At 43.2% G+C, this 23,779-nt stretch overlaps 1 protein-coding gene across 9 annotated transcripts in view; it reads right to left on the reverse strand.

The window, feature by feature from the left end:
• Window positions 1-23,779, reverse strand: part of APOO (apolipoprotein O) — a 78,779-nt gene that overhangs the window by 12,477 nt on the left and 42,523 nt on the right. For 7 of the 9 annotated variants that reach the window (XM_074994365.1, XM_074994387.1, XM_074994349.1 and 4 more), the window contains 4 exons: window positions 20,752-20,847; window positions 17,063-17,154; window positions 5,894-6,004; window positions 5,227-5,274 (listed from right to left, as the gene is read on the reverse strand). In XM_074994365.1, coding sequence (XP_074850466.1) covers window positions 5,227-5,274; window positions 5,894-6,004; window positions 17,063-17,154; window positions 20,752-20,847 — 347 coding nt within the window. Of the gene's footprint in view, window positions 1-4,410; window positions 4,462-5,226; window positions 5,275-5,893; window positions 6,005-17,062; window positions 17,155-20,751; window positions 20,848-23,779 lie in introns of those variants that run through there. The other 2 variants (XM_074994332.1, XM_074994341.1) reach the window with 2 other exon arrangements.

Raw genomic sequence — 23,779 nt, forward strand, 5'->3', positions numbered from 1 at the left:
ATTTTGTTGCTAAAACCTCTGCCATGTGTTGACCTAAAGAGAGCTGATACTATGTTGCCTTAGGCTACAACATTGTTTCACGAAAAAATTGTATACCAAATTAGAAATAGAAACCTTGAGGCCAAACACTGCGCTCAAAATAACAGTCCTGTTTCAAGAACGGTGTTTCATTCCCAGTAACCCTCCTCGCATGAGGGTTACCGGGGAGTTCAAAAAAAGCACTTTTTTTTCCAAACCCCGGTGCAGCGTATCTTGCACTGGGTTCAAAATAAGATGCCTTAGAATAAGTTACGCAATTTGCATGACACAAATTTTGTAACTTATTTCAAGGTAGGGGTATAACGTAGCCCTAGCCTGAGTGAGTTAGGACCCTTTGGCATGTAATGTACCATTTGAATATCAAGATAGTATTGAATCAAAAAATGATTGCACAGACTATATTTGCTTTAAACCTTCAATATCTGAGTTAGCAATTACAAGTAGGCCTCAGGCCATTTTTTACATCAGATGTTAACGTCCAAGTAAGATAAATCTTGATCATCGTTAAATCACTCAATTTTCAAAAATCAACTACACAGAAGAAATAAATATATATGTTGAGAATCAGTTGGGTGCCCATCTTCCTCCTATACAGAAAGGGAAAAAGAAAGCACCAGGGCCAGCTACCAGAATAATGCTACATATCCAAGCTGACTTTTTTCTAAACAGTTTGTCCACAGCATTACAATTCAGACAGGAGCAAAAGCCACAGGAACCATGACTTTCCTGTTACCCTTTCTAGAAGCCGGTTACAGAGGGGACCAATCCCTGTTACAATCCAGTATCTATACTGAGACAGAGACATGGAGGTTATGTAAGTGTAAGAATCAAGTCTGATATGTTCACCATTTATTACCTTCGTTAAACATACAAGTTGGCAGTCTGTCTGGACCAACAGTTCTGTTTAGCAGAGTAGATAATATAATCCATGCCTTTAACACAAACTATTGTAATGCATAGCATTTGGAGCTCCATGTTATGAACAATCAAGTTGAAACAGGTGCAACTACCTACCTACCTACCTAATACAGAGAGCATCTAATCAAAAGCATGGCACTTTTACTCTGGTAACTGGTACAGATCCCAACAGGCTTCTAAGTAAAACCGACAATGTTGATTTTAACCAGTTGAATTCCGTGTGATACTTGGACACTTGAGAGACAGCCTCTCCTGCAGCTACAGACTGTAACAGCCTTCGTGTTAGAATTGCCTCTATTCAAAAAGGGTAAATTTGGCAGACTAATGTGCATGACTTTTTAAACTCTTAAGCCTCACAATAGTCCAGTGCTTACTAATAGTTAGGGCATGCGGCAGGGCCCAACTGTTTCTGTTGGCTTTTGGGGTATTGCAAGCATACAGGTGGCATAGGATGAGCTTTGCATTATTGAGAGATAGGGCCTTGTACCTTAGAGGGACTGTTAATTGTTATGAAGTGAGGAAGCTGATTAATAGACATAAGGTATGCCATTTCACGTAGTGACAGGGTGCTATGACGCACCCATTTCCTTAAACCAAAACAAAAATAAAGACCCAATCCATTTTATTCACGTTTATTTAATCTATTTTATTCATTTACACTTTACTTGATGATAATACAGAGCTCAATCAGTCTTTAAGCATTCTAAAATCCATATACTTATTCCAATTGCCTTGAAATTTGCCCAGCCTCTGCTTCAAATGGAGTTCCTGACATACAGCCCACCTTAAAAACAAGTAATATCAAACTGTGGGCCTTATTTATAACTCTTTCTGCATTCACCTGCGTCTGATCATCCCCAAACTGGCATCCACAGTTTAGGTTTGATCTCAGTGAGCGACAGGCTTTCCCTGCTGCTTCGGTATTTTAAAAAAACTATTTGGGGCACAAGCAGGATTTACAACGTGACTGAGCTGATGAGCAAGAGGAAGTGATTCAAATTCCAGTACCAGGATTGGGGCTCTGTCGCCAGAGCGATTGAGGGCATATCTACAGTACAAACAAGTCTACCTATGTTAGGTTGGCTTACAGCCATTGCAGTAATCATGTCCACACTGTCAGAGGTCTATGTATTCACCAGGAGCACTTCTCACCAACGTAAGAGGGGAAGTATGGGTGGCTAAAAGTCAGGATACAGCTCTGCATGCAGCTCCCTGTGGGAAGCCTAACTCCCCACCAGCAGCCAGGCTGCCCCCCCTTTACCCATCTTTTTAGTTCCTCATCAGAAATGTGCTGTTATACAGCAATTTAATGACAAACTATTAGAACGAGCAAGGGTATAATGCACTGGCCCTTTAAGACTGATGAAGGCATCTTCTGGGGCCACACCACCCACTCTAGGTGGTTTATTGTAAAGAGACCCAGTAACTGAAGCAGACGCTAAGAGAGAGGAGGTCGCCTCAGGTGACAGTTTGCAGCCTGAGTCGCTCCATGTCTGCCTGGGAGCAGGGCCTTGAAACATAGGTGCCACAAAGCTCCCTTCTCTCTCAGCCATCTGGAGGGAGTCCTAGGACTGCACATCCCAGAAAGTGCTACTGGAATTTTATGTGCCAGGCTGGGAATGGGGAAGGGAAAATAAATAGGCTCCCTTTGTCAGGGCAAGAGAACTGGAGCTGCTGTCAACCTCTCCCATGTTGTTTTATGTAGTCCCTTAAGATGGCACAGCTTGGAGCCTCAACGTACGTAGCTGTAAGGAGTACTTGGGACTACATTACAAGTGCAGTAGCCCTATTTCCTTGGATTTTGTTACTAGATCCCCCTAAAGAGCTGGGACTCTCTGGGGGGCAGAATCTCACACCAGGCAAGGGTCTGTATTAGTCTGTGAGCATGGCTCCTGGTGAATGTGTGTCTGCCTGGAGGGTTGGAAGGAAAAGGAGAAGCAGCCCCAGTATGTACTACACATATAAAGAAACATTACCATCTAGCTGGAAAGTGCCTTCCTGCAGACCTATACACTTTGCAAAGAAACAAAGGGAAAGGGTCTGGGGAAAGTAGGAAGAACTTGTTGACAACTGCACACACTGAAGTTGAAGTTTTATCCTTATGCCCACCAAAATATACCCTCTCTGTGAAAAATGGCAGAAGTACACATGGATTTTTGAGCATTGTGAAGCATTGGTTCTTAACATAGGTGCTGTATTCTCAGGTTAAAACTTGCAGAATGTATGTGGAGAGTGACTCATGTGCAAGACATATTCTCAGAGAATCACTGAAAGCACTTCTCAAACTTGCAGTACCTGTGCACCACTGGAACAGTGGCAGAGAGAGAGCCGTGTACTACTTGGGTTCAGTGCTCACAGCATGTCTACTTGAGGCACTCAGGTCTGGTTTCCACTACAGCAGCAGGTTGACTTAAAGCCTGTTTACATCAATCTAATTACGTTAGTGTACACATCACAGCCTTGCTCCTGTCAATGCAAGGGCTCTAATACACCAATATAACTCCATCTCTCTGAGTAGGCAATGTTACTTACATCTATTGGCTGTTATTGCCAATTTCACAGCTCTGCTGGAGCTGTGAAAGTGACAAAGTTGGCTCCCATAGCCTGGCTGTTGCAAAGGTTAGTCTGAGCTGGGCTGCCACCCAAGCTGCCCAGCTCAGGCTTCTGCTCAGGCTTCCCGCACCCTGGAGTTTTGGCTTCCAGCTCCCCACTGAGAGCCTGGCTTTGCCCAATGGGGAGCTCTACATCCGGCCTTATTCACAGCAGGGAGCTGACAAGCCCAGTGTGGCCATCCCATTCTTCTGTCTCACAATAATTATCAGAACATTTAGTCAGTCTTGTAAGACTAGCTTTTCAAGTGGGGTTAATATACAAAATATGAGATGGACAGGAGTCCTATAATCCAGTTGTTTGTGTCGACAGAAGAGGCAGACACACTTAAGAACGAGAACGTAAGACTCAAGTCTCAAGATGCAACTGTCCATGAAATCACAGCCATGCTAGTTTTAAGTTCTGCATTTATATTTATTTAAATGGCCAGTAAAATCAAAACAGTGATCTGGTATCACAGACTCACTCCCATCTAATAATTCTAAGTAAACTCACTCTACACCTGGACGGAAGAAGCAGAGACATTAGCCTGGGAAGTGAGAACTGGAATAACAAGGGGCAAGCAGGAGTTATGAGTGGATGGGAATGTGAAATGAACCATAAGAGGGCTTGAACATAACTTCAGTCCTCTTTGGTGGAAGGAAACCTGAATGTAGTACTGGTGCCTGATTCAGAACAGAAGTGGGAAAGAAAGAAAATGTGATTTAATTCAAAGCAACACAAACTAGCACACGTACCTATAATTAATAATCTTTATTAATGTTCATAACGCATTGTGAATGATATTAAGCTCTGAAAATGCTTGCCACACTCTACACAAGCTACATTATTCCAAATATTCTACTTGTTTGGCAAAATTCAGCCACATCTGTGGAAGGAACCAAGATCTTTGAACTGCATATAAGAGGGAGAAGGAACACATGCTTTATTGAACTGAAAGTACAAATGAATATGAGGTAGACAAGAATGAATAATAATTCAACTGGATTTTAGCCAGCTCAAAGAGTCAACATCTTGGCTCTTGCAAAAAGTGTGAAAAAACCTTAATTGATATTTGAAAGACTGCACCTTCAGTAATGCAGTGCTGGCAGAACTGTGATAGAGCACAGATTCAGTACAAGGGGTCCTCGATACATGTCGGGGATAGGGACCATGAAGTTGTGACTTAGAGCAAAATGATGTATAAATGAGAATTCTCCCCTATAAAATAATGTAGAAGGGGAGAAGGACTTTAAGAGCATAAATTTTGCCCATGTGACCATTTAAACACTAATGAACTCATTTACTGTACCACACATTTGAAGCAATGTTTAAAGAAATCCTCCTAACCCAAAATACATTTTAAATCATTTTTATCCTGTGTGCAGTATGACACAGAGGAGAGTGGCAAAGAACGCTGAGAGGGCATGCTAATTTTCTGTTTTCTAAATGGCATAACTACTTATGTGTGAGGAAAGTTTATGTTGTGTTCCTCAAAGTTTCAATGGTGTAAGTGACAAACATCTTACAGCAGAGCAACTTTTTTCGAGACCTGACTGTACTGACTCTGAGGCCAATTACCAATGACGGAATCAAACTTGTGAGAATTCATCATCAAAACTTTAGGTAATGCGTCCAAAAATATTAAACAAAATCTCCAAACCCATCTAAGCTACTTACCTCTACAAAGTACTGTTTTAAAGCCTGGAAAATAGGAGTGTCTGGAGCCTAGTAAAACAGTGCAAGAAAAAGGTATTTTGCTGCGGCCTGCCTACCAATATGACAACAGAGATGCCTCAATTTTCACAATTTTTTACCTCCACAAAAAAAAGCAAGGGTGAGGAAACCAGTTCGATAAATGGGTGGGAGACGAAATCAATTCTACTTTTCTAATGAACTAGTATTGATGAAGTTTAACAATTTCAATGCTATTTTGAAGTAGACAAAATCCCCTCAAGCAAAACACAAACAGAAAAAAACATTCCCCCCTGCCCACCCACCCACGATTGGTAAACGTTTTCTTAAGGTTCAAAGTCTAATCCATGACAGCCTGCATTGTCAGACATGACAGAATCAGAATAATTCTTCCACTTCACTCCCCACTTCTATCTTCATGACGAGAAAACATTTCCAAACAACGTTTCTGGGAAGCCTAGACTGGAACTAGTTCAAGATTTTCCTAGAATTAACCTTTCCTTTTTCTTTTTTTCCCCTTCAGAGATGTAAGATCATATTTGTTTATAAAAAAGCAAATCAAGTCTCAATTTATCATCCTGTGCCCTGACCATGACTGTTGCACCTTCAAATTATCCTCTGTTTTGGAAACCAAATCCCTTGGACTTCTTACCTTGTCACCTGCTTTTTTCCCAGATTTCTTCTTTTTAGGATTATCCTTCCAGAGAGATTCTACAGCTACATAACCTTGCAGACTCCAGTCATACAACCTTGAGCCAGTAATCTTTAAAACAAGAAGTTAGAAGATCAGTCAGAACCATCTGAGAAGGATTCAGTTTTACTACAATTAAAATGGTTCCATAATACACCAAGACCTTTAATTAGAACTGCTTTACCAAACTTTAATGCGGTTCAAATAGAGAATGTACAGCTTTACTAACATAACCTGCAAAGAATGGAAAAAACCACACAGCAACAAAAAACAAAATCAAACAAAAAAACAAGAAAAAAGGGAAAAGCAGAAAAATGGTTTGCCTGAATACTATATTTTGAACAAAGAGGTGGATTTTAAATTAACCTTAAGCAATTTTGAAATGTAAGCAACATAGGTGGTTTGGAAATCTTCTACTCCACATTTCAGATTCTGGTATTTTAAAAAGTACTTTAATCTTTGTAATACCATTTTAGAAAGATTAGCAATATTTTTCCTATTGATTTTGTCACCATTTGACAATTTTATATTTTGCAGCTTTTCTCCAACAACAGAAATCAACTAAAGTAGCTCCTTTCCGATTACTTTCATCTCTCCACTATCATCACAAGTGTCAGCAAGATTACGCGTAGTTCTTTTATTTACGGTAATTGCCTAATGTACACGAGAACTAATCAAGTCCATAGTTTTGGCTGTGTCTCACCAAAATGGATTACATTTCTTAAGATTCTCTGTGATGTCAGAAACCAAAGGGTACTTTTGACTCGCACAGAATAAAGCTCTATTGTCCAGCAAACCAGGATATCCAAATATTCCAGTCTAGGGAAGTGAAACACCTGAACTGAGCTTAATCTCAGGTGCACTGGCATGCTGTTGGGTGAGAAGTAACCATAGTCTGGGGCTCTAGTCCCGGATGACTCATGACTTCCCCATCTGGGGAGACTTGGCCTGAACACCAGAAGTTCCTTGGATGCAGGGGTACACTTCCTTTGTTGCCTGTGCCTGGTCTGTGGGCCAGCCTCTTCTCTGCCCTGAGGCCTCCCTACACTCAGTCTTCTCTCTCTGAGGCCCCACTTATGCCCCACCCGTTTGCCCCATCTCTCTTCTCCCTCTGCCTAGAGAGGCCCCCCATCTGCACTTCTCTCTACCCGCCCTCAAAGGGCCTCCACCTACATGTTGCTGCCTCTTGGGCCATGAATGGCAGAGGCCATGTGGAAAGCAGTGAAGAAACAAGAGCTGGAGGTGGAGGGAAGAAGTGTGTGAGGAGGACTACCAGAGAAGTGGGAGCAGCAAGGAGCCACAGGAGAAGAGGGGGATGTGAGAGTGAGGTGTTGGGGGAGCACACAAAAAAAAATGCCATGGCCCAGGCATCCTTTCAGTGATAGCATGCCAAAGGCAGCAGGCTGGTTACACATTCTAGGAGGAAGGGTGCACAATTGGTCGGGGAAGCTTAATTTCCCCAATCATAGGATACCTCTCCCCCATGTCTTTGGCCTAAGACTGAAAATGAAAGGCCTCTTATTGGCCTTCTTTCATACGGCAAAGAACGAAAAAATGGGCATTCTGCTTACCTAGACATCTACCAAACACAATTTTTAGTCTGGAAGCTCTTTAGAGCACAGACTGTATCTTGTCATGTTTGTACAAGTACTACCACAATGCAATCCCAGAACTCGCACAATCAAGTCCCAAAACTAAGACCCCTTGGATCAGTGGGTCTCCACCAGAAGCACACACAGGTCTTCCAAGTCCTCTAGGCAAATCTAGGTATTTGCCTAGTTTTACCACAGGTTACATAAAAAGTACTAGTGAAGTCAGTACAAACTAAGTTTTCACACAGGCAGCTTGTTTACACTGGTATGTATAATCACACAAAAATGCAAGTACAATACTTATATTCCGGTTGATTTATTTTATAATTACATGGTAAAGAGAGAAAATAAGCAATTTTTGAATAACCGCGTACTGTGATACTTGGTATTTTTATACCTGATTTTGTAAGCAGGCAGTTTAATGGTGTGAAACTTGGGGTACGCGAGAAAAAAATTAAACTCATGAAAGGAATAGAGTAGTCTGGAAAGGCTGAGAGCCAGTGCTCTAGACCAGCGATGTCCAGCCTTTCTTCATTGGGGCCACACAGCAATGTGTGTGTGTTTCAGGGGGCTGAACACACAATAGCTCCAACCCCTCCACCCAGGCATAACCCCCTTGCAACGCCAAACTGCACCCCCAGCCTTAAACCCCCCGCAGCCCCAAACTGTCCCCTGCCTGCCCCCAGGTTTAAATCCCTCCACCCTCCAGCCCCAAACCACTCTGCTGCCAGCCCTGTGCCCCAGCTGGGCCTCTGCCCCTGGGGCTGAAGGCAGTTTGGTGCTCTGGCTGCTCGGGCCATGCCACCTGTCCTACGCCCCAGGGACAGTGGCAGCTCACCATGCCCACCACTGGACAGCTGTGGCTGCTGACCCCATGGAAGCCAGTGCCACCTTGGCAGCCAGCTCCGCAGGCTGGACAAAAAGGCTCCAGGGGTCAGATTCCGGCCCATGGGCCATCTGTTGGGACACCTCTGTTCTAGACTATACTGCAAACATTTTACACACACACTCCCAATTCCACTTCTGGAGAAGGGAGGATGAAAAAAATTGTGTGTGTGTTCCTCCCGACTGCACTGAGGAACTACAGCCTTCTTCTCTTTACTTGCTAGCGTTGTCATGACAAGTAAAAGTGAGCAATAATATGGAGTCTCAGAATCTCAAGTGAGAGCTTTCAGAAGACAACTGTTTCTCCAGGTCTTTGGAAAAGTATTAACTCCAGATATGGCTTAAACTGCAAGATGACAAAACATAGTTACTCCTTCATTATTGTTAAATTCCAGTATGCCAACATATTTTGTAACTTCCACTGAATTCAAGGTAAAACTGCAAATATGTGTAACTCCACTGTAATATTTAAACAAACGCTAAAACGTCAGACAGGTTCTGAAGAAACTTAAGAGTGGGCTTATATTTTGTCTCCTGTGCCCCAAATATCTCTGTACCTAGGGCACTACAGAAGAAGCTCAAAAGTTACAAACACCTTGGGAATGGAGCTGATTCTTAACTCCGAAATGCCTGTAACTCTGAGCAAAACATTATGACTGTTCTGTCAAAAGTTTACAAATTAATATTGACTTACAGTTTTGAAACCTTACTACATGGAAGAAAAACACTCCTCTCACACCTTTTAGTGGTTTACATTTAACCAGGGCTTTTTTTTTCCCCCCACCCCCAGAATGGCATCCTGGTGCCTCTTTTTCTCAGTACCACCATTTTGGCAGGCAGTGAGGCTCTACTCCCTGTTTGGGGCAGCAGAAGGCTGGCTCCCCCAGCTCCACGCATGCGTGGCTCTTCCAGTCCTGGTGTGGCTACTACACTCCCCCCGGAAGCCACGTGGCTCCTGCCACTGCCCTTGCAGCTGTGGCCCAGCATGGTGCGTGCTTCCTCAGTGCTTGCAGCCGGGCCAGCCTCAGGGCCTGGCAAGGCCTTGGAGCGTGGTGCAGTACCTGCAGCTTGACACACCCCAGCCTGGGAGACCCAGCACTGCCCTGGAGGCCCAGTGCAACACCCTCTACCCCGGCTCTATCCGTGGCTCCAGTGCGTTGGGTTGAATTATAGGGGTGGGGTGAGCTGGGGTTGCCTGGTTCTGGAGAAGGGGGAAAGGCATTGACTTACAGCTGGGAGGGGGTCTGGGGCACCTGGTTCTGCATGGTTTTGGGGATGCCTGGCTCTGGGGGAGGGCATTTATTTAGAGCTGGGAGGGGGCTGGCAGTGCCTAGCTCTGGGGTGTCTGGCTCTAGGGGAGAGGGAGGGTATTCGTTTGTAGCAGGGAGGGGGAGGTTAAGCCACCTGGGGGCGAGACGAGATACAGACAGGAGCTGCGGGAGGTGGGGGGAAGGTTTGGGGCTTGAGTTCCAGCAGTGGGGGAGGTTGGGGCTTCAGTTCTGGCAGGAGTGGGAGGTTTGGGCTTGAGTTCCACCACCACTTTTTCCTAGTAAAGAAGCACTGCATTTAAAACACAGTACTGTACTATATACTACTAAGTTTTTTTCAGTTTGGTCTCCGCTAGGTCTGGCTGTGTAGTCCTGGTTCCACATGAGGCATGTGGTTGGCTGGTAAGTTCATAATTCTGAGGTTCTACTGTAAGCCATTAGCAGCCTGAAAGGCTATTACCTTATTAGCACAAACAACTTTCCTCTTCTTAACTGTGTACATACAAAATTAACTATTCTTCTTCACTAAATATCAAGCAGAATTAAAGATAATTGCTCTGTCTCAGTATGGTCTTATGAGAACCCTAACTGAGAACTTGCTGTCGTCTTAGCGCTTATAATGTCAACTTTAAACACTGTAATCAATTTAGTCGATTGTCAGGGGAATAAATCTTGACAATAACTGTGCACTGACAATGTTTTTCCTTAAAGGAAGCCAGTGAGCATACATCAAAATGACTAGTGTATGTGCTGTATTCTGCAAGTTGAGAAGACCCAGTACTGAGAAAGATGATTTAAAATATGACTGAAAACTTCTTTTGATGCAAACAGATTGATTTAGCTACGTTAGTAGCAAATGCTTTTTCCAAGTTGAGGGTGAACCCAAGGTAAGTGTAAAATTCAGCAGGAGTAATAAAAGAGCTATATTTTCTCTTGAATAGAAAGCAGAACAGCTTTAAAACTTTAGTGGATGTTCTGCCAAAGCCACAAATATGAGATCCATCTGCCGAAGTTGGTCTGCTAGGTGCAGGTAAAAGACAGCACACAGAGCTTTACATTTTATTCCTAGCAATACAACCAGTATGCCCCAAATGGCAAAAGGAACATATTTTAGTAATCTTATGCTAAACAGCTACAAGTTGGCTTTCCATGGCTACGTCTACACGTGCATGCTACATCGAAATAGCTTATTTCAATGAATAACGTCTACACGTCCTCCAGGGCTGGCAACGTCGACGTTCGACTTCGACGTTGCGCAGCACCACATCGAAATAGGCGCTGCGAGGGAACGTCTACACGCCAAAGTAGCACACATCGAAATAAGGGTGCCAGGAACAGCTGCAGACAGGGTCACAGGGCGGACTCAACAGCAAGCCGCTCCCTTAAAGGGCCCCTCCCAGACACAGTTGCACTAAACAACACAAGATCCACAGAGCCGACAACTGGTTGCAGACCCTGTGCATGCAGCATGAATCCCCAGCTGCCACAGTAGCAGCCAGAAGCCCTGGGCTAAGGGCTGCTGCACACGGTGACCATAGAGCCCCGCAGGGGCTAGAGAGTGAGCGTCTCTCAACCCCTCAGCTGATGGCCTTCATGGCGGACCCCGCTATTTCAATGTTGCGGGGTGCAGATCGGCCACACGTGCCCTACTTCGACGTTCAACTTCGAAGTAGGGCACTATTCCCATCCCCTCATGGGGTTAGCGACTTCGACGTCTCGCCGCCTAACACGTGTAGCCGTGACGGGCGCTATTTCGAAGTAGCATGCACGTGTAGACGCGGCCCATGAGAGCAGTGTCTGGAGAAAAAGCCTTTTAAATTTCCAATGGCTGGCCACTTTGAACAGTGTGTCGGGGATGTGGCAGGCAGGAAGCCTGCCCAAGATTCCCACTGAGAGGACTGTGGCAGGCTGGATTCAGGGACCATAACTAAACGGGATGTCACTTTTCCTCATAGCCAGACACGCAAGATCTGTATTACAACCCCACACTGTACTCTGCTTAGTACATTTTTCAGTTCTTTTATGAGCTAACTTTCTCCAGCGGAAAGCCTTAATTAAGGGATGAATGTGCTCCTTTGTATTTTTAGTTATTCGGTGATATTCATAATGCGCAAACATAAGGACTCTGACATTTAAGGAAGTGCAAAGTGGTAAATTATTCCATACAGGATATAAATCACATTTTAAAAGCTAAAAAGGCTCCAAACAAAGCGCTTTTTTCCAAAGAGCCATGTTAAAAAAGCACTCAGGTTTGAAATGGAAAGTTCAATTGTTCCCAAATAAAAGTGCTCACATTTATGAAACACAAGTTCAAGTTTACCTGATTAATGTCTTGCTAATCAATCCTAATTTTGTACTGCTACATCTCAGGACAACTAGAAGCAAGACTTGGGCTTTTAAAAAGGCTTGTTTCAAGTAAAATAAATTTCTACAAATCTAAATATTTGCTTTTTTAAAATCTCTTCATAAAGCAACTTTCTCAAACTTCGCCTAAACTCAACACCTGAAATGTACAAATGGGAGGTGGGCATGAGGCCTGTTTTAGACACAAGCCGTGGAATTGGAACAGATGGAAGGGAAGAAGTAAAATCCCAACTCACCTCCTTCCCCCTCAAAAAAAAAAAAAAAAAATCCCACATGCTGCAGAAGTGGGTAGTTACTTGTAACCAAAATTCTTAGAAGTGGATGCTGCACACTCACACTAATGACAGAGAGGGAGCCATGCCAGTCTATATACTGTCAAAACAAAAAAAGTGGTAAAGTAACACTTTAAAGACTAACAAATAATTTATTAGGTGGGATGTGCTGTCTGGGGCAGCGGTTGTCATGCTGTTTTCTTCTCATAGCAGCTCCTGGTACAGTGCTCATCTGCCTCTCCCACCCCTCTCCTCAGCATTCAGAGGGAGAAGGCTGCTCCCTGCCACCTCCATTCTGTCCAACTCCAATACCAACTGGAAAGAGGGCAGGAGGAGCATCAATATGCAGAGTCCATCTCAAAGAAGTGTGTAACTTCCATTTCTTCTTTGAATGTCCCCTACGTATTCCTATCCAGTGAATAGTTGGGTAATCAGTACTCCACGAACTGATATGGGGAACTCACACGACTAATGCTATCTGAATGAAATGAGCACCTGGTCTAGATGCCAGATCTAGGAAAAACGGGAATTGTCAAAATACGATCCACAGATCCAGCCACCCATGATCCTTTGGGCCGCCAGTGTCTTGCAGCCTAGCAAGATTGTCAGGTGGGCTTCCTGCCTGCCACATTCCCTGCACCTATGTCTCGAAGTGGCAAGCTGCTGGAACCAGCATACATATCTCTGAATGATGCAGCCACTGGGAAGGGGGTGGGGTGTCTCCATACATTACCCCCATTCCCAACACAATTCTCACCACTTCCATTGGCTAGAAACTCACCAATGGAATCTGCCTGGGCCATGCTTGCAAGTGCAGGCAGCTCATGCAGATGCCTCCCCTCAGGGCGTGCACACACCAGCCTCAGAAGCTATACACTTTGTGGGGCAGGTGGAGGAGCAGACAGGTAGCCTGCCAAGAGGGTCCCACTGGGCTATGGGCTAGGAAATGCTTAGAGTACGCACCTCCCATCCAGAGCTTGCACCTAGAACCCCATCCCCTCCCACATCCCAACTCCCTGCCCCAGGTGATAACCCAAACCCTCTGCACCTTCTCCTGCACCCCTGTCTCTGGTTACAACTCTCTCCCAGACCCTGCACCCTCCATGCATCCTTCCCAGAGGCCAGGATCCACTCCTGCACCTATGCCCCTTCCCAGACCTTGAACCCTGTCCTTCACCCCAACTCCCTAACCTGGTCACACACTCCTTTCTTCATCAAAACTCCCTCCCAGATACTATGTCCCGTCATGCATCCTAATCCCTTACCCCAAGCTCCTTTCTCCACCAACCTGTGTCCCAGACCCCACAACCTTTCCAGAGAAAAGAGCAGCCCTTGGCCACCTATCAAATTCTCGGAGTGGCCCCCCGCCCATCAGAAGTTATTGCCCACCCCTGGAATAGTGGTTTATAAAGATAGGCTGACATGATGCTTTAATCCTTACATAATAAATCAACAAGAAGCGCTGTGGAAAATTATAGACTAACAAATTTATTGGACCATATGCTTTCATGGGAAAAGACCTGTCAGATGCATGGACTGGGAATTCCAGAGGCAGGTATAAATGTATGGGCACATGAAAGCAGCGAGTACCAGTCAAGAGGAAGGCCAGAGTTAACGAGGTCAATTCAGTCAGGGAGGATGTGGCCCACTTCCAGCAGCAGATGTGGAAGAGTGAATACCACGAGAGGAGAAACTGCTTATGTAGCTGGCCAGCCACTCCCAGTTCAATCCTAAACTGATGTTGTCAAATTGCAGATCAAGTTTCTCTTTAGAGTCCGTTTTTGAAGATTTTTGTTGTTGTTGCAAGATGCCTACTTTTAAAACTGTTACTGAGTGTCCAGGGAGATTGAAGTGTTCTCCTACAAGGTTTTTATACGTTACCATTCCTGATATCTCATTAGTGTCCATTCATTCTTTCACACAGAGACTGTCCAGTTTGGCCAATGTATACAGCAGAGGGGCACTGCTGGCACATGATGGTATGTACTACAATAGTAGATGTGCAGGTGAAAGAGCCCCTGATGTTGTGGCTGATATGGTTGGGTCCTGTGATAGTGTAGATGGTGTAAATATGTGGGCAGAGCAGGCACCGAGGTTTGTTGTAGTGATTGGTTCCTGAGTTAGAGTTACTGTGGTCTATAGTTGCTGGTGAGAATTTGGTTAAGGTTGGTAGGCTCAGTCTGTAGGTGAGGACTGGCCTGCCTTCCAAGGTCTGTGAGAGTGAAGGATCATTGTCCAGGATGGGTTACAGATCACTGATGATGAACTGCAGAGGTTTTAGCTGGGAACTGTATGCGATGGTCAGTAGCGTTCTGTTATCCTCCTGGTTGGGCCTGTCTTGTAACAGGTGGCTTCTGAGTACGTCTGGCTCTGTCAATCTGTTTTCTCACTTGATCAGGTGGGTATTGTAGTTTTAAGAATCCCTAGTAAAGGTCTTGTAAGTGTTTGTCTGAGGGACTGCAGCAAAAATGGGGTTGTACCTTAGTGTCTGGCTGTAGACAATGAATCGTGGTGTGCCGTAGATGGAAGCTGGAGGTATGTAGGTAAGCATAGCGATCAGCAGATCTCCAGTACAGAGCGGTGTCTATGTGACTATCACTTATTTGCACTGTAGTGTTAAGAAGTGGGTCTCCTGTGTGGACTGATCCAGGCTGAGGTTGAGGGCGGGTTGGAAACTGTTGAAATCCCTGTGGACTTCTTCCAGAGCCTCCTTCCCACATGTTCAGATGATGAAGATGTCATCAATGTAGCACAAGTAGAGGAGGAGCGCTAGGGGACGAGAGCTAAGGAAGCCTTTTTCCAGGTCAGCCATAAAAATGTTAACATACTGTGGGGCCATGCAGGCACCCACAGCAGCACCACTGGTTTGAAGGTATAAATTGTTCCCAAATCTGAAATAGTTGTGGGTGAGGACAAAGTCACAGAGCTCTGCCACCAGTTGTGCTGGGGCATCATCAGGGATACCATTCATGACACTTTGTAGTCCATCTTCATGCAGGATACTGGTGTAGAGAGGATGGCGTATTCTGGAAGATCATCAATGCATTGTAGTTTCCTCAGGACGTTGGCAGCATCTTGAAGATAGCTCATCCAGCAACGCTGACATTGATATTGACATTGAAATCCGCCACTGAATTGCCAGTGCGACTTATGGATGCTAATGGAAGTGAGTCTTTGATGGCCGTGACATCAAGACAGAGACCAAGAGCGACAACTACAACGCTGTAGTCATTCCAATGTTGCTACATGGGGCTGCACCTTGGACTCCCTAGAGACGTCGTATAAAAGATCTGGAGAAATTCCGTCAAAGGTACCTGAGAATAATATTGGGCATCACGTGGCAGACAGATCGACCTATGTTAGTGTCCTCATAGAAGCGGATTCTTGCAGCATCAAGGCAACATTCACCCACGGGTAGCTACAGAACGACTGGGACACATCTGGCTAAACAGATTCTCTACGCTCAACTAAAGACTGGGGCAAGGTCTCGTGGTGGGCAGAGGAAGCACTACAGAGACACTTAAGAAAACCTCTGTGAAGTGAGAAATTGAGGCTGACACCTGGGGAGGGCGGGGGTGGACAAGATAACATGGACAACCACTATCAAGAACAGTGCCCAAAACTTGGAGATCAAGTGTTGTCTCTATGAAGAAAACCAGCCAGCCCAACATGAGGAGCGTGTCCGAGCCTGCATCTGCGCCAGCAGTGTTGATACTGATTGAGAGGGGGATCTCACATGCAGCCACTGCTACAGAGTGGCCCTTCCCACAACTGGCGTAATTTCTCACCTTTCCACTTATCAGTTATCTTACTCTGTACAAGGGATCCCACAGACTGAGACACCCCTGCTCTAGGGAATGAAAAGACAAGTTTTTTGGTCTTCTTCATTTCTCTGGAAAAATGTGAAAAACATGACTCGGAGGAGCTTTCTTTTTCCTCTCCACTCATGGTAAGTCCAGTGGATCCAGGAAACAATCTGATTGCAGAGCTGTTTGAACCTGTGCTACCACCATAACAGAGCATAAGATGGATGCACTGGAAATAACTGTTCTGAATGTTTCTGCGGATCTTACATAAGAGGATGAGATCTACCCATTCTAAAGTTTTGAAGGACACAGTGACAAGAAACTTCAATTCACTATCTACAGCTAATAATTCCTTGTATTAATAAATCAGTGAGCTTTAAAAGCAAAACATGCTTAAACGTTTTAAATATATATCCAGCCCATTTAAGGTAGTTTAACTTAAAATGCAATGTTGTACATCTTTAATTCTCTATTTTCCATGTGAATGAAAACGTAAAAATTAACAATCTGAATATAAATTAAGCTCCATAACTGCTTAAATAAGTGTGAAGAGATGCAGTGCATTCCATCAGCGAACAAAAACAAGCTCTGAATTATGTACAGACCATATTTAGTTTCAAATCAACACGCTTTAATAGTTACCAACCAATGAGGATGAACTTTTCTTCAGAAAAGTAACAGCACAAATGCAAAATACAGTTAAAATGGACTATTTAAATCAAGGTTACCTGCTTGCTGGTTTAAATTACTCCGATGACCCAATTTATATGCAGTTTAAAACTGAAAGCCACTTCTAAAAAGAAGTGTATCTGCCATCACTGTATGAAGGCCAAGCACACTGACAGCTCTTAAATAAAAAGGGTTTACTGACTAATTTGATGTGAGGAAGAAATAAGCAGCAAGTAAGAGGGGATTCCCCACACATAAAAATGTAATCACTGACCTTTGCAATTGCAACAGCCTGTTGTGGATAATATAGAGAGGCACCAATCCCCATGAAACCTACTGGATACACCAATCTCTTTATTTTTGATCCTGTTCCAGAGAAGAAAATACATTCTGTTAGAGTATATATTATCTAGAAACTTGGAAAGAGTTGCTATGTATTTTTATATATAATCATTCATCAGGTATATTATAATTTACCACCTCAGTCACTATAACAGAGAGGTAGCTGTGTTAGTCTGTATTCTATCAAAACAAAAAGGCAGTCATGTAGCACTTAGCAGACTAACAAAATAATGTATTAGGTGATGAGCTTTCGTGGGACAGACCCACTTCTTCAGATCTACATTAGTTATCTATATCAGTTACATCAGCTACTGTTTAGTTCAACTACTTTTAAATATTAATACATTTGTCAGCTATAGTCATACATATCACTTCTAGTTTCTAAATGACCAGTTGCCCACATCCAATCAATTAGAAGAACATGTGACTGACTGTCTACTCTCATCCAAAATGACTACTCATTTCTGATTTTGTTAGTGACAATATCACTTGGCCACGCATACTACTATTTATTTCCTGCAGAACGACAGCATTCACCTATATCATTGATTCACTACAGATGCAGATAAGTAGTATTACAGCCTAAGAACTTCTACAGAAAGAGTATCAGTAGAACCTCAGAGTTATGAACACCAGAAATCCAGTCTGACCAGTCAACCACAAACTTCATTTTGCATCAGAAGAATGCAATCAGGCAGCAGCAGAGGAACTGTCCCCCAAGCAAATATGTTAAATATAAACTACTAAAAATAAAGGGAAAGTTTAAAGATTTGACAAAGTAAGAAAATGGTTTCTGTGACTGTGTCATTTAAATTAAGATGGTTACGAGCACCATTTACTTCTGCAAAGTAAAGTTGCACAGCTATATTAAGTCTATGTTCAGTTTGAAAGTTTTGAAATAGGGGTCGGCAACCTGCAGCTCCAGAGCCGCATGTGGCTCTTCAAGGAGACACTTGCGGCTCAAAGCACTGCCACCACTTATTCCACGTGTGGCTCTGGAGGCTGCTGCCACTTACGCAACACATAATTAAAATGGAATTTAGTTGTTTCGTTCAAGCAGTCGCAGCAACTGGAGTCATGGAGTGGTCAGCTGTGGCAAGGGGAAGCTGGTAGGGCAGGGAGCCCTGGAAGAGGAAGACAGGACAAGGTCAGCCGGAAAGAGAGCTGTGGGGAGAGGCGGACAAGCGTGCCCTGCCAGAGCCATGCAGCCATGTGGAGAAGGAAGCAGCCGGTGGGGACCAGCAGCAGCACACACAGCTCCTCAGCTGAGCCATGTAAATCCTAGGTTTGGGGCTCAAGGGGTTAAACCTGGGGTTGGAAAGGTGGTTTGGGACTCAGAGGGGTTAAACGTGGAGATGGGGGGTGGTTTGGGGCAAAAGAGGTTAAGCCTGAAAATGGGGGGTGGGGCTGAGGGATGGGGGTAACAAATTTATAACTGGTACAAATCATTGTGTGTGCGCTGTTCTTAAAATAGGGGTTACAAAAAAAGTACAGTTTGACTTTATATTTTTATATATTTATTAATAACTGTCTCATATTCACATGCATTGTGGCTCATGAAGTACTGATTCTGTCACTGAAATTGAAAAAATGGCTCTTCTCGTGATTTCTGTTGCAGACCCGTTTTGAAAGAATACCCAGAACTTTTTGTTCAGGATTACATACATTTCAGAGTTATGAACAACTTCCATTTCCAAGGTGTTTGTAATGCCAAAGTTCTAGTGTATTTAAAAATTCCCTTTCCTAACAAAGTACGAACACACTGTTCTTTTAAGAAATGTCATTAAATGTTGTGTTGAATTTTTACACTATAAAATATATATAAACGTTACATTATACTGTACGTGAGTTCTAGTAAGTTCTGTGTAGGGATGAGACCACAATAACATTCAAGAACTTTGCATTGTCAAGTAATTTGCCAATTAAAGATAGTCAATTTTAAAAACAAAAACTTTCAGTATTTTTGTCCACCTGTCACTACAATTAATTGCTAGTATGTGATAGATATTTTCTTTAATTTTTTTCACACCTCTTTTTCAGTTAGCTTACTTAATACACTGTTAGCTTCACCATCTACAGGCCCTAGAAAAGGCCATTTACTATGTGATCTCATTATCAAATCAGAAACTGAAAGAACAAGCAGCAGGCAGGTGCCTACCCAGACAGCAAAAGCGGGTGGGGGAAGGAGACGAGCATATCTGGTGATGTGGCTTTCAAGCCCACTCAAAGGCTCTTTCTAAATAAACAAAGGAGCACAAAAAATAATTTTAATCTATCAGAGCAATTTAGAAAAAAACATTCAAGTTGGCAGTGTCCCTTTAATTTGGTGGTCAACCATCATGATCAACTGGTGGATTGTAGAGCCTCTGACAGTCACTCTCAGTTGTAGTCTAGGGTTGCCATTCCTCCCAGTTTGGCTGGGAGCCTACTGGAAATGTGCTGGATCTCTTGGAGGCTCCTGCAGCCATCCTGGGAGATAGGCTGCCAACAGTCCAGTGGCACGGGGATAAGGCAGGCCCCAGGCCACTCCCAGAAGCAGCTGACAACTCCCTGAAGTCCCTGTGGAGAGGCTGTCTCCACATGCTGCTCTTGTCTGCAAGCACCACCCTTGTAGCTCCCATTGTCCGGGAACTGAGTATCCATGGAAACTGAGGGAGCAGTAGTTAGGGGCAGCACATGGCACCACCTGCCCCTCTCCCTGCCTGACTTGCTGGATGCTTCCAGGAGCAGCACATGGCCAGAATAGGCAATGTGTGTGCCTTAACCTCAGTGCACCGTCACCATCACCAGGGAGCTGCAACCAGCTGGAGACTGCACCACAAAACCCACCCACATCCCCAATCCTTGCCCCTTCCTTACTTCCCTCCCAGCACCTGCACCCTGTTATTTCTATATTTTTTTAAAGGTGGATACGGGGTTGCATTTAAATTCAAAACGTGATCTTGTGCTAAATATCTCTTCAACTGCTTTAATATAAATCACTAGTACATGACTGGATCATCTCCTTAATTTCATTCAGTCAACTGTAAAGGAACAGCTGCTTATTGATAATTGTCTTCGTGAACTGAATGATGCACATGTCAAAGAGCAATGCCTGACCAATTACTACCAAGCATAACGTTCACAGTACCAATTTTCAAAATATTATGTTTAAATGATCTGAATACTCAACAAACATATTCTGCAAACAAGTTTTTAAGAAACATCTATTTTCCCCACAAACTTGTTTATTTGTTACTACCAACCCACTGAACTTCAAGATCTAAATCAAGAGAAAGATAAGTTTTATAATCTGAAAGGTATGGCACTAAATTTGGTTTAAAACAAATTGCAATTCTTGTTTTCCTATTTGATTTTATCAGATTAATTACTATCAGTGCCATTGTACTGGTCTCTTATAGACCAAATTTCTGTAACCCACAGAATCCATAAACAATAACGCCAAAGAAATTAAACAATTTTTTAAAAAAACACACTCGTAAAAGGCATAATGGCAGCTAGAAGCTTTTCTGAGCCCATATATAACTGCACATATTGTAGATAAAGATGTATTCATTTTTACTGGATGTTAAATAATTTACCCCAAAGTCATAGCATAAGCCATTTGAAAACAACACCTACCTCTAGAAAGAAACAATCCAACAATTCCAGCAAAACCAATCACACCAAGCCTTGGGTAAAATCCTGGAGGGGGATTCCTGAGAAATTCACAACTTTCTAAAATGAAAACAGACCACAATGCTTCAATATACTGGAGAAAACGCACAGTAAAAAATGAACTACTAACACAGACTACCAAGTTTTAAAGTTTTGTTAAACATTCTTTTAACTGCCATGTATTCTCTCGCTTTAGTGGCCCCCCCCCAAAAAAAAAATCAAATCTGCTGCAGTCTATTGACACATATGTGAACTACTTGTTGATGCACCAGCGTATTGTTGCTTCATTTATTTAGGGGACATTAGCTGAAACACTACTAAATGTTTCTTAAACATTCAAGGGACACACAGTTTCATGCAGACTCTTACTTGTCATCTTTTGCCTTTGGAAAAGGGAATCTGTTCATGGCAGCACTTGGTTTTTTAAGTGCATTTTGGTGGCAAATTGGTTGACAAAAATGAGTTCTGCATACCCCCAAAGCTGTAGGCTTTCTTCTTGCAGCAGAAGCAGAGTCATTTTGTAGAATGCCACAATCTAGTGGTTCTAGCCACCTCCTGATTGTGTGAACTGACATAATATAAAAACTGGTGTGCTGGCGATGTGGGGGGGAAAATCAATTTTTAGAGTCAGTCCATTTTAGGTAAGTGCAAAAAAACCCCTGTATTTTAAAAATCTTCTAAACTGCAATATTCTTTTTTAATTTAAAAAAAATATATGCATGCTTTATTCATCCTGCTACATCCATATTTTAACAAACGTGTGTGGGACAGAAAGGGAGAAGAAACAATTTCACTGCTTCCAGTCTGAAAAGATATTTAAGTTTCAGAAAGAATACAGTTATACTAAAATTTCTAAATGGTATTATTCAAGTGTTCCACCTTGACAACGAAAACTATTAAGTATTCGAATGCAAAAACCAAAAGAAAGACACTAATTTATTAAGATAGAAGAGCTGCCCTCCCCTTGACCTCCTGCTTCCCACTGAACAGAACATCAGCATGGTAGAACAGTACTTAAAATTAGTGCATAAAAATACTTTCAGAAACTTGTGTAATTTGGAGGGAGGGAAATCAATCAATAACAACTTTAGTTTATCAGTGTCTCATCAGTAGCATGGATAATATTCAAGTATCAGAGGGGTAGCCAAGTTAGTCTGTATCTTCAAACACAACAAAAAGTCCCATGGCACCTTATAGTCTAATATACTTTGAAGCATAAGCTTTCTTGGACAAGGACCCGATTCATCAGATGCAACCATCAGATGCATCTGACAAAGCAGGTCTTTGCCAACAAAAGCTTATGCTTCAAAATATCTGTTAGTCTATAAGGTGCCATGGGACTGTTTGTTGTTATGGTTAATACTGGTATTTTCAGGATATTCACATTTACATCCTGTTTCCACACGATTATTCATGCAATATCATTTTCCCCAGTTAGCTGAGTTTCCTGCTGTTTGCCGTCAGCCATTCTCTGCTACAAAACCTCTTGTGGTTTTTGTCATCTGTTTTGCTTTGTTTTAGTCAGCTGACAAAAATCAGCAAGAGAAATGTGTGAAAATTTTTATTTCCCTTTCCACACAATTTCATTTAACAATGAAATCTAAACAATAATTTTAACTTGTTATTAAAAAAATATACAATATAAAAAGGTGATTCTCCCTTCTGACTTGTGCAAATACAGTAAAACCCTGAGACACACGCATTCGAGTTTTGCATATCTCAAGTTAGACAGCCTGCCACCCCTGACAGGTGCAGCAGCCTGACTCATGCCACCCCTGACAGGAGTGGTTTAGCATCTCCTGTCAGGGGCAGCAGCCAACAGTGAGGCTGCCATCCCTGACAGGAGCAGGGAAACTACTCCTCTCAGTGGGTGGCAGCCTGACTCTTGGCTACCACCCTGACAGGAGTGGCTTCCTGGTCCCCCGGAACCAGGCAGTAGCCTGGCTCCTGGCTCCTGGCTCCCCTCTGCTGGGGGGAGCAGGGAAACTGACCAGTGATGTGCTGGTCAGTTTCCCAGCTCCTGTGAGCACAGGAAACTGTCTCCTGTGAGGAGCAGAGAGCTGCAAGCCAGGCTCCAGCTCCCCACACTCACGAGACAGAAAACCGTCTCCTCTGAGTGGAGGGGAGCTGGAGCCTGGCTCCCAGCAGCTCACAGGAGACTGTCAGCTGCTGCACTGGTCAGTTTCCTGGCTCCCCCAGTTATGCAAAATGCAACTTATGCAGAGTTGCCAACAACACCACCTCTGCCTAGGTCTGGGATCTTCTGTATATAAACTTAGATAACCCTTTGCTTCATCAGACCTTTTAGTTTACGTAATTTAAAAATAGAATATTTTTCTTTTATGGTTACATAGGAATTGCCAGACTAGAGCAGTACTGCAGCATCCAGTTTCTAACAGTGGCTTGTACCAGATGTTTCAGGAGATGCAAGAATTATATAGCTATGGAATAAACTGCCATCAAAGAACATTACTATCTAGCATCATCAGTTAGTAATTCACCTATGCTCTGGAGACAGAAGTGTTACACCTCTAACATTTGTCAGCTTATCTGATTCAAGAGTGGATACAGTCAACATAAATATATTATTCTTTTATGAACTCAAGACCTCTAAAAAATCTTGAGGCAATGAACTCCCAAATGAACTTATTAGAGACAATGCATAGAAGGTATTTCCTTTTATGCATTTACTGCTGTTCAGTGTAATTGAACACCTCCTTTTTCTTGTAATATAAAACTGGTAAATAAGAGATGCTGATGTAGATACCAAATAAAGGAAGTCTAAAAGCTATAACGTCCTTTTGGGGCCCAACACTACACGATCAGAACCCTATGCCCATGCAGTTCCTCACTGAATTCCGTTTGGTGAGCCCACATCAAAGATATAGTAGAAACAGTAATCTAGAAAGAGGTGATGAGAAAGGTGAGAAATATAACAATTCCATATGTAGATTAAAAAGTGGCACAGTTTAGAGAGATGAAAAATGTGAAT

The sequence above is a fragment of the Carettochelys insculpta genome, chromosome 1 (assembly GCF_033958435.1).
Source record: "Carettochelys insculpta isolate YL-2023 chromosome 1, ASM3395843v1, whole genome shotgun sequence".
NCBI classification, from domain to species: Eukaryota; Metazoa; Chordata; order Testudines; family Carettochelyidae; genus Carettochelys; species Carettochelys insculpta.